General features: G+C 36.2%; 1 protein-coding gene across 1 annotated transcript; it reads left to right on the plus strand.

Annotated features, from left to right (window-relative positions):
- The first annotated feature begins 573 nt into the window (after positions 1 to 573).
- LOC134750913 (NF-kappa-B inhibitor-interacting Ras-like protein) lies at positions 574 to 5,163 on the plus strand. The gene is made up of 3 exons (XM_063686155.1): positions 574 to 998; positions 2,457 to 2,626; positions 4,781 to 5,163. Exons 1-3 carry the CDS (start codon positions 776 to 778, stop codon positions 5,039 to 5,041), a joined length of 654 nt encoding a protein of 217 aa, XP_063542225.1. The 5' UTR covers positions 574 to 775; the 3' UTR covers positions 5,042 to 5,163.
- Positions 5,164 to 11,764: the final 6,601 nt, after the last annotated feature.

Raw genomic sequence — 11,764 nt, forward strand, 5'->3', positions numbered from 1 at the left:
CCGGAGAGATGAGGAACTATTATTTAAATCTGAAAGCGGTCACTTTTGCAACAATTCTGCCATAAGAGATTGGCGTCCTTTTCTATACCATCCATAGCCAGGAGCAAGCCAGGAGGCAGTATGGCCTATGGTCTTAGCCTGTCCAGAAGGCGAATAAAATAAAAAAGGTGTAGCCACACGTTGACCAAACAAGTTTCCGACGGTCGGTCACCTAGATCTGGGTCGGAACCTCGGGTCGGAACCCAATGAAATTACGGTTAGGAACCAGGAAGGACACCTTGGTCGGACGGTTTTTTGATTTTGATCCTACGAAAGCGTGAAAGACCCTTAAAATATACACATTTAAGAAAGAGATATCGCTTTCTCGCTCTTACTTATGGTTGCGTCGCACAATGACCTTGGTGCGGTGCGATGGTGTGTTACGACCTTAAAACGCAAACTGTTCCATAGATTATACAGTTCTAGTACTTTTAGTGTTTTAAAAGAATGGATTGTACTGAAAAAAAAACTTGTGTCACTGTCAAAGTTGTCAAACAACTGTCAAAAGTCCAATCGTCATTTTAGTAGTGTTTATTTATTTATTTAGCCAAAATATAAACTTATGAAAGTCCTGTACCGATAAGTTTGTTCTTTCAATCGATGCGGATAGTAATCTAACTTAAAACTACAACTTACGAAACCTTTACCTGATTCTAAACAATGTGAAAAGTGAAAGTATTACGTGGTCCAGTAACTGGCAATTTTTCTTTGATTTTCCCATAATTTTACTCGAAAAATGGGTAAAACTAGTAAAGTAGTTATCTGCGGGATGAAAGGTGTCGGTAAAACTGCCGTTCTCGAGCAGTTGATATACGGAAATGTGAATTTAAAAACTTATTTCTATCCGACTATAGAGGATATTTACGTAGCGAATATAGAGACAGACCGCGGGACGAAGGAGCGAGTGTGTTTCTACGATACTGCCGGGCTCGAGCCACCGATTACAGGCGAGTTTAAAGGTTTTTACACGTTTTTGTTTGGTAACTGTTCTAATTAGAATTCATTTTAATATATCTAAGATAGAATCTATAAATACATTAATTTGGTTTACTACAGAGCTTTATTTTTTTTAACAAATAAATAAAAAAACAATGTTAACGCAACCAATTCCAGAATAGTGTCTTAGATATTTTATATTTGTTTCATTTATTTATTTATTCACATTTACAGCTAAAGACTTGTGGCGTTATTCATAAGCACACCACAAGCCTTAATCAACTACTAATTGTTTATCTTTATCTGTCATTTTGACCTATATATTTGTAAGAAAGGGATAAATCATAAATTAACTAATTGTTGCTTATTAAGTTTTATGAATAAGTAGGCCAAGGGAAATGCTAGGAGCACAATTTTTGAATCCGTAACTATGTTACTATTTAGGAGGTGAACATATCAAAAGTCCCCGGTCGTAGCCCTGGTGCCGGGGGGAGAGGAGGGTTTGAAGGTTCCATTTTTCGGTTTTTTGAATATATCTTAGAAACTTTGCGTCTTAGCGATGTGACTACTTAGACAGACCGAAAGCTGATTAAATTTTCTACAAGTCTAACTTTGTCAGGTTTGATATCTTGAATAGTTTTCGGGATATCCTCTCTTGAAAGTTTATTTGGGGCTCTCAATCTTACCTTGACTTCTACATCAGTGAAGACTTACTTTCACTGATATGCGTTAAAAATATAAATAACAAATGAAACCGTCAACGCCCTCTATACGAGAGTAGGCCAAAAATAGTGGCGCCATCTGATCGAGAATCAAATTTTCGTGATTTACGAGGCACGTTTTTTCCTTAGACTGTATCTATCTATTACGGAGTCATATCTATCTTTGCTGTGGCTAATAATAAGCATCTTTGACTTGAAAAACTTTTCTCTAAAATGAAAGATGGCCGGGATAGACGCCTTCAAAGATTGATATTTTAAAAATTAAATTTTTTATCGTCGGAAATGGTATCAATAAGTATAACTCCTATTTTAAATTATTGGAACATACAGAACACGTCAAAATAAACAACTTGACCAGAAAGTGATCTATTGTAAAGCCTTTAAAGTTCATTACAAATTTAAATATTTGAACAATCTTATGGCTCTATGGCTTCTTATAAAATACATTACAAATTAATAAGTAAATAAGAGTTTTGAATGATTCACGGTTAGTATCACTAGACTTATAATGACCGTGATTGCCTTTTGTATTGTTTATGAGCTCCCAATATTTCGACGCAGTTACATGCATCTTGTTCACGGGTGACTGGACTGAAGATTGCGGGTGGGTGTCAAAGTTGTGTAGACCGCGCTCGGTCTACCCATATATACACACAAAAGCTCATAAACAATACTAAAGGTAATCACGGTCTATATCCCAGTCAATATAAGTCTAGTTAATAAGTAAATATTTTTGACAAGTATATAATTTAATTCCAGGACCACCCCAATCCCCAACACTGCAGCTGACAGCCAACCAGGTGCTCCAGCGGCATTACCTCGGCTTCGCAGAGGGCTACGTCATGGTGTACGACACCAATCGCCCTGAGTCGCTTGATGTACTCATGTACCTGAAGAAGGATATTGATAGAAATAAGGATAAGAAAGAGGTGAGTGGTCACAGATTTAATGTATACGCTAGATGACGTAAATACCACGATTTGTATTGAAACCAAGCGTGCCGACTTTTTCATACAAAATTTACGCATAATATAATTTTAAAATTACTTATCTGTAATAGGAAATATGTTGTTGCCTTTGGGTGCTCGCAATTTTTGGGCTATTGCAGTTCATTATCATGCAACGAAGCATTTTTTAAGTTTTCATGGACGTCCAGCTGCAACAACCGGCTGCGTGGACTGTAAAGAGCAACGGTCAACCTCGACGCTTGGTCGGGGTTCAGACACGCGAAGTAGATGCATTTGCGTCTTCTATGGTATATTTATTTCTGGGTTAGTGGTTAACTAGAAAACTTTAGGTCGAATGTTGCTTAATATAATTACATGTGTACACATGAGTGAATTTCCACTCTGATGGCCTAGCGGTAAGGGCCTTCGACTTTCATTCCGGAGGTCGCGGGTTCAAACCGCGGCTCGTACTAATAAGTTTTTCGGAACTTATGTACGAAATATCATTTGATATTTACCAGTCGCTTTTTGGTAAAGAAAAACGTCGTGAAGAAACCGGGTTAATCCCAATAAAGCCTAGTTTACCCTTTGGGTTGGAAGGTCAGATGGCAGTTGTTTCGTTCGTTGACAGTAGTTCTCGTAAAAACTAGTGCCTACGCGAATTCTCGGGATTCTTTATTATTCATTACAATAAATTATTGTGTTGAACATAAGCTTAATATTAAAAATAAACACTACATTACATGAACTAAAATTAAAGCTTAATTAATGAGTGATCCCAAGCTGATGATATTAATGAAAAGTATAATTATATATATATATATATATATCATTTTAACTAAAATTGTATCATGTAAATCATATGTAAATATCAATCAAGCAAATAAAATGTAAATAAAAACATTAATAATTTAATTTTTACAAACAAAGATATGAATACAATATATAATATCGTCACTTTGGTATCGTAGTAGAATAATACAGTCGGGTACAGAATAAAACCTAAACTCAATAATAATAAAAAACAAAAAACTATAATACAGCTGTCTGCTATAAAGTCCGTTATACATAGTACGAATTTTTTAAAAGATAATTCTTGTGTCTTGCATTAAAAAATTGACTGTTAGTGATTGTTTTAAATTCAGTTGGTAATTTATTGTAGAGGAAAACGGCCTGGTAACTTGTGGCGTGTTTCATCACATTAAGCCTCGGGACTACAGAATTGTTTATGTCTTGCCGTCTAGTAGACAGCCATCTCTCGGTCGTGTTCTCATACTTGTGTAGGTGTTTTACTAAGTCCGTCAAAAGTACAAGTATGTGAAGGCACGGCGCAGTAAGGATTCTGAGTATGACGAAATGCTCTCTGCAAGATGCCATTACTGACATGTTCACCTAGAGTGTCCAAAGCCTCAATAAAAACCAGATAAAAAAAAGATGCCATTAGTTGTGAAGCGGACCCCAGGCTCTCATGAGCCGTGGCTAAAAAGCCGGGACAACACGAGGAAGAAGATGAGTGAATTTTCAAGGTTTACTTTTTTGTAACTAAAGAACGCTTACTTGTGTTAGTAACTTTATTGGGTTATCAGTATTCATTTATTTCTTGCTTCCATGGTATCTTAGGGTGTAGCAAATACAGATAATTTTATTAAATTACTGTTACTTAACATAATATCTAGTGGCTTTTACAAACTTATAATTACGTATATAAACTTTGTATACCCTAATAAAGCACCCTTGGTTGTTGAACGTTTTAAGGCGATATAGCAACATGCGAAGCTTCAATCGTGTTCTATATTCAATGAGTAAGATTGACATATGATTGTGATTTTTAACTGGTAATCTTGATAAGGGTTAATTCGAATTATTTCAAATATTTCGCGCTTATAGTTAATTTCACTACATTTCTACATTTTCTTAAACTTAGGGCTGGTACAAGACGGATTGCAACCCGACTACAACTTGTATGGAAACTGCACGCCGATGTTGCAGTACTTGCAGTTGGCGTGCTGTTCCCATACAGATTGCAGTCGGGCTGCACTCCGTCTGTACTCTGTACCGGCCCTTAGGTATAATATCACTATGAGTACGCTAGTTAACAGTACATATGTTAGTGAAATTTAAATTATATCCTTGCAGGTAGTAATGCTAGTAATAGGCAACCGCACAGGTCCGGACGACCCCAACAGCCTGGAAAACACGTGCTCCAAAGCGGCCAATTGGTGCTCGCGCGAAAAACTCCGCCATTTTGAAGTCAACGCGATGGACCGCCCATCTTTGTATGAACCCTTCATATTTCTAACCTCAAAACTTAACCCGGTGCAGAATAAGACAGCGTTTCCACAGTTGAGTACGTTGAGTAAGTTGACGCAAAAGAATAATAGGAGCGATGCTATGTAACATTATATTTTTAATCTATGCCCTTTTTGTTATCAACCTTAGGATCGGTTGAGTAAAGTGTAGTTATTTCATTTCAAGGAGATGAAAAAAATCGGTTTTGTTACATATTATAATCATGACGTTTTAAGTTTTAATACATACTCGTACAGATTATAGACAAAGAGCTGCAAATACTTATTGCAGTCGGTAACGTGAATGCGATACACCTAACGCAGGATCCATCGTCTTCGAGAAATGAAATAATTCCTGCTAACTTGGTGGCATTATAGCTGTCATGTTTTTGGTGGGTAATTTTAAGAGGAGTGAAGTACTGTAGGGTATCTAAATTTCTTTATCTGCCTCTCTATCGCTCTTATAGGTATACCTACCTAGAGTTAGACCAAGATAAGTCTGCAACGATTTTGATAGCACACGCAGTGCAAATTACGTCAATGAAATTATGACGTATGAATGAATAACACTTTCACTGCGTGTGCTATCAAAATCTTTGCAGACTTGATCTAACTCGAGCGATAGAGGCAGGTAAAGAAATTTCAACTTTAGTTTTTTGCGGTAGGCCCTCTGCTGCCTAAAGATTAATTTAAAAGTGTAAATCGTTATGAAACCGAATATAGAGGGTGGCCCAAAATACGTTGAGAAATGTTTACTGCGGTATATTGTTGAAAATGTTAACAAACGTTTGCGTTTGTGTATCATAATTAAAGGAGAATTCATTTTGAATATTTGATCGAAGTTTTAATGTTTTATAACATTTGGTAAATAAGAGAAATATTCAACTAGGGAACAAATCAAATTATTTTATGAAATATTTTGATTTGTGTTTTTTAAGTAGTCACACTACTATATATAATTTATAAACTGAAATAGATATCACACACTAAAGAAAAAATGCCTAGTCTTTCAAAGATAGCGTACAACAGAGAATTTGGGACGGGTACTGCCGTGGCCGGGTGGTCTAATGGTCAGGACGTTAGCCGCGTAAGCTGAAGACGCGGGTTCGATTCCCGTCTCGGCCATCGATGGACATGGTCACTTTTTCTTTATCATACGATATTTATTTCAGTTTATAAGAGAAATAGTCCTAAAGTTACTTGTCTACGTATTTTTGTCTACATTTGTCAACATTTCATCTGGTTATGAATTTGTTTAAAACAAAGCATCTGTAATTTAAATTGTACTTAATTAAATATGAAAAATTAGATTATATTTGTGACCGTGCATATATATTTATATATGTATGTATAAATTATGTCTGTCTGTGTGTAAAAATGTATCAGTGGCATAAACGCACCTAGACGAATAAACATACTTTGATTTTATTTATTTATGAAGTGAATACTTCTTTGTGTGCATTGCCATAGTGAAACTTTAAAATATTGGCTCGGACAAAGCGGTAAAAATATGTGTACACGACCTTATTACCTAGATATTACAAGGAAGAGATCGCTATTTAGCGATAAGACCGCCTGTTGATTAACCCCTTCTCTTCTGTATTGTTTGTATTGTTTCCTGTAATGATGTGTGCAATAAAGAGTATTTGTATTATATGTTGCTACAGTTGTAGTGCAATAATTATTTTCCATCTTATTTTCACGGAAACGTAAGCAGAGACCGTCCCGCTATCTCTTATCCGGGTTTTATAAGGGTATTGCATAAGGCTTAACTCACCATATACCCTTTGCCAGACGAAACTCTTCATTTTGCTTTTAAAAACCCTTATATTTGTGTACACACATTTGTGTAATCGGTAGCCCAAATACCCTTACAAAACCCTTATCATCCGCTCACCAACACCTTGCATATTGCTTATAAGGGTTAGCCTTATAAAGGGCTTCCCTTTTAGCATATAAGCGTGCTAATTTAAGTCGTCTACCACGTTCATAAAGCACACATTACTTCGAATCCGAGCGATCGTCGGCGGCGACGGCGGCGTTCTTTGACTAGGCACGTATTTTCTTTCCTTTTTATACACTAGCGTAAATATATACTAATCCTGTCTTTTTCACGCAAAGGGAAACCTTTATAAAAAGCGCTTAAACATAAGGGTAACCCTTATTAAGGGCTAGCCTTATTTTTGGTTAGCTTTTCGATAAGGGTTAGTCAAAGGTAGGGGTATGAATGTGCTTGCAGATCAAAAGGGAAAGTCTTTCAATGTGTTAGCCGTGTTTAAGGGACGCCCGTTGAAAGGGTTTTATCGCGGAAAGGGTTGTCCGGTCCCTGAACGTAAGAACGTGTCTTGCTATTTCAGTCAGTCTCGGTACAAAAAGTAGGCACTGAAGTAGCATGACAAATACGAATGTTTCCGAGAAAGTACGATGGAAAACAATTATGCACTAGGTACATCTGTACGAGATTTTACTAATTAATCTTTCCAAAGGAACTCTGTTGAATGAACCTTTTGTTTATGAATTTAATTAAAGTATTAATACCTAAGTATTTATCGGGTTTAAAGGTATTGCTTCAAATTAGTACCTATCTATTAGGATTTTTAGTTCTTATTAGTTAAATTCGTACTAGTTATACTCGTAACTATTAATCATTTATTATATGTTCAACCGCTGTCTTATGAAATCTCACTAGTTAATTTATTATTTCTTTTATTAGCCCCTTTATTATAAATTTTGTAAATATTGATTTAATCATCAAAATCATTATTGGAAAAGGAATATAGGGGCATAGGTTAATGATTAATATTTGTGGGTTAGGAGATTAATAATTATTATGAATTTTAAATACGCGACAACCTTATATAGAATAGTATCTTATAATATTATTGTTAACAATATAAGGTGCTTCATGAAAACCTTAACAAATTTTTGGGATTAATAGTATATTACTACAAAACCCGAGAAGCAGGGAATGGCCAACCGAGTGAGTGACGCGAGGCCGTTTAGTAATGGGTATCCCTTATTTGTTCGGCAAGGAGCTTTTATAGTGGCCCAGTTAGATGAACCATTTTGTGTACGGCCATATGCCGTTTGACGACCGGTCTAGCCTTGTGGGTAGTGATCCTGCCTGTGAAGCCGATGGTCCTGGGTTCGAATCCCAGTAAGGGCATTTATTTGTGTGATGAGCACAGATATTTGTTGCTGAGTCATGGATGTTTTCTATGTACATATTTAAGTATTTGTATAAGTATACATATATAGGTATCGTTGTTTGAGTATCCACAACACAAGGACACCGGTCAATTCGAACAACGTGATAACTACTAGATACGAGATCTAATAGATACGTTATAGTTTAGTTCTCAACTAGTTATCTTTTGCAGTTCGATTCGAGAAACCAATTGTCATTTCACGCTACAATTATTGTGACGTTTTGGGATATCCATTAGATATCCATTGGATGTCTAAGTAATATCTTAAGCGAATCTTAAAGAGATCGTTCAAGAGGACATTCGGAATCTCGGAAATGTCAAATTAGACATGACTTTCATAAATATCTCGTTATCGTTACGTTTCTTTTTCATATCTAGTGGATATCTAGTTGATATCTCGATCATCGTTCGAATGCGCCCGTTAGTCAATTTGTGTAAGAATGTCTATTTGTCTTGTTCTATAATATTGATTTATTTTTATTTATTTATTTATATGCATCATTTATAAAAGCAAAAAGTTTGAACGCCAATGACGCCAACAACCGTCGCTGGTTACAAACAATGCATTCGGCACCAGATACCTTAATACTTACTAGCTTTGTATGTAAAAATTAATTAAAAAGTATACATACCAAAGATAATTGATTGTAATGGAGAGGTAAAGTCTAAGAAAAAAAACGTGCCCCTTGTGTCTAAGAAAAAAAACTGCGCCATATGTTTTACGGTCACTGAATTGTCAATCGTCAACTTTTGACAATCAGAGTTACCGCAAAATGTATGGAGCTGTATAGCGCCATCTCGTTTACCTATCAAATATGAAGAACGAAATTGTATTAGATCTTACGCATCTTACTCAATCAATGTATCTTTGATACCAAAGAGAATTAAGAAGACATAGTGCTCACTCCATTCCATACATCAGTTTTGTTACCAAAACAAACTATACTTTCGTAGTCTACAGCTAGCGTCAAGTAGCGGAACTCTTAGTACTGCTACTAGACAATAGATGTCGCGGCAAACGACAGTCTTTCAGCTAATATTATAACCGGATTAACCAGAACTATTATCAACTCCTTCTGCTCATAATATTAGCAGGCATGTCTCGCTCCGCGATTTCGTCGCATCGCTACAAGTACCTGCGGCCGCCCCAATTTTGGGGTTTTGCCATAGTAATGGCCGTGCACCGCTACGGAACGGACGCGTGCACGCGCTTGCGCCGCCTTGCGCGTAGTAGACGCGTTTTGTTAGAGAGTGAATCTTCTGTACCTAGTACTAATAATATATTCTGTGGTATTAGTTATAAATTAAATCACATTTACAAACGGGTCTATCGCAAATTTATTTTTGTTACCTTTATTTACCGACGTTTCGACACAGGTTTCACTGGTCGTGGTCGCGGCTAACTGACGTCCTAGCAAAATGTCAAAACAGAGATTTGTGTGACTATACCCCACGAAAAGTGCATTTAAAGTTTGAGGTAGTTATAAATTGTTGAGCAATACACTTTTCGTCAGTCGCGATACATGCGATATCTAGTGTCGAGTAGCAGTACTGATAGTTCCGTTACTTGACGATAGATGTAGACTAGGAAAATAATAGTCTTTTTGGTAACAAAACCAATGTATGGAGTGAGCACTCTTATGTATTCTTAATTCTCTTTGTTGATACATTCAAATAAAAGTATGTACATACATGTTATAAGTACTTAAGTAGGTAGTCTTCCTTTTCATGACTTCTTTATGTTAATAGTTTAATTATTTTTTTAGTTATGTACTTAAATTAATTTTTAGACTAAGATATTAGTGCAATATTTGATTTACAGGTTTTAAAATCAGTGATTTAACATTTAAATATATTAATAACGGGTCACTCACGTGTTTTACACGTGTCTGCGCCGGTCCGTCACCGTCGACGCAAGCTCCTGATGACGCTCCTCGGTACGGAGTGAAACATGTCGAGCGTTTTCGACTTAAAACACGTGAGTGACCCGTTATTAATATATTTAATATGTCTGTGTCTCACGGAAGTTTTGTTATTCAGATTTAACATTTAATTGGTGTACCAAATTTTGTATTGGACTTATATGAATTTAAATTTGAAGAAAGATCTTTGTCTTCATACTACGGTGTGCGAGCGGGGCATTGCTATACGTGCATGGCGCTGTCTTGCTCACACACCGAGCATCAGTGTGATTATCACGTTGTTTTTTAACCCATGCCCCTCCATTTAATGCAAGAGGGGTTAACTATAGTTGGTCAAGCAAATTTTGTCAGTAGAAAAAGGCTGCAAATTTAAATAATGTAGGCGCGAAGGGTTATCGTCCCATCGAAAATTTGAATTTTGCGCCTTTTTCTACTGACAAAATTTGCTGGACCAACTATATCTCTGCAGCTGACTATACCAATTTAGTAATAAAATCACAGATCGGTTGGACAAATTGATTCGATCGAATTGTCATTTTAATATGGTTTAAAACAAGGTTTATTTAGTTTAATATTTTATTATTTCATTTTTAGTTTTCTATTTAGTCTCTCTAGAAAATGGCTTTAAACTATTTAGCTTGGTCGTCTTAGAAAGCTCTCAGTAGGTATCGGCTATCTTGTTGTTAAGAGCGATAGGGAAATAAAATATAGATTTCCCTGTCTCTCTCAGCCGAAAGTGTCTGCCGACCGGACGTAACAACTCGCTCACCACGCCTATCGTGCGTGGTGCGCGGCGCGCCATTGTGAACTTTGTCAGAACGCACAAAGGGTGATATTTAGTTGAAGCCACGCGCGTCATTTCACGTCTTTGGCGGTTAAAGTATACTTTTGTTTTGTTTTGGACGGAAGAATACGGAAAGCATATATGCTTGTTAATGCATATGCATATGATATTTGCAGTTAATGGATTAAATGCTTATAAGACTAGAGCTTTGTAAGACCTTAGATAAATTAGGACTTATAGCAGTCCGAACGATCTTATGAAAATTAATGTATAATATGATGAATTTAATTTATGAATATAATAGTTTTGTTTGGAGATGTGTGTTTTTATTCACTGGTATGTTATAACTGTTCAGAATTAGTCTACTTAAATTGACGTTTGTATTTATTTCTACAAAATCTGAAGCTAATCACAAAACATTATTTACAGTAGGTACACAATACGTGCCTATTGTCCAAAATTTAAAGGGCCATTATGTACTGTAAAACTCGTGTTGATTTAAAATACTCCCTTCGGTCATGTTTCTATTTATCGCCACTCGTTGCGAAATTACGCACTTGTATCGTAATGTACTATTACAGTACATACGGTGGTACTTTACCGCATCATCACTTTACCGCACTAGTGCGATAATTAGCGCATTATGTAACTATGTCGAAAATTTAAATGTACTGTAAAACGTTGTACGATACATGTGCGAATAGGTTATTTCCTATTTTTCGCACTTGTATCGTAATGTACTATTTCAGCAGAGGTCAATTTACTTTATCTAATTATGGATATCACTATATTACGCAAGGTTAGGGTAAGACAGGCACTGAAAAGTAGTACTACCACATATAGAATATTACGCGAAACTGCGTAGGGGGCGCCACTACCACAATCCGAGGGTCTACCGCAAAACAAGAAAATCGAAA

The sequence above is a fragment of the Cydia strobilella genome, chromosome 21 (genome assembly GCF_947568885.1).
Source record: "Cydia strobilella chromosome 21, ilCydStro3.1, whole genome shotgun sequence".
Classification (NCBI taxonomy): domain Eukaryota; kingdom Metazoa; phylum Arthropoda; class Insecta; order Lepidoptera; family Tortricidae; genus Cydia; species Cydia strobilella.

Excerpts from the sequence above, each read along its gene's own strand:
- LOC134750913 (XM_063686155.1), top strand. The coding sequence starts at position 776 with ATGGGTAAAACTAGTAAAGTAGTTATCTGCGGGATGAAAGGTGTCGGT. Across the intron at positions 999-2,456 it reads GATTACAGGCGAGTTTAAAG|GACCACCCCAATCCCCAACA; the intron begins GTTTTTACACGT and ends ATTTAATTCCAG. Across the intron at positions 2,627-4,780 it reads GAAATAAGGATAAGAAAGAG|GTAGTAATGCTAGTAATAGG; the intron begins GTGAGTGGTCAC and ends ATATCCTTGCAG.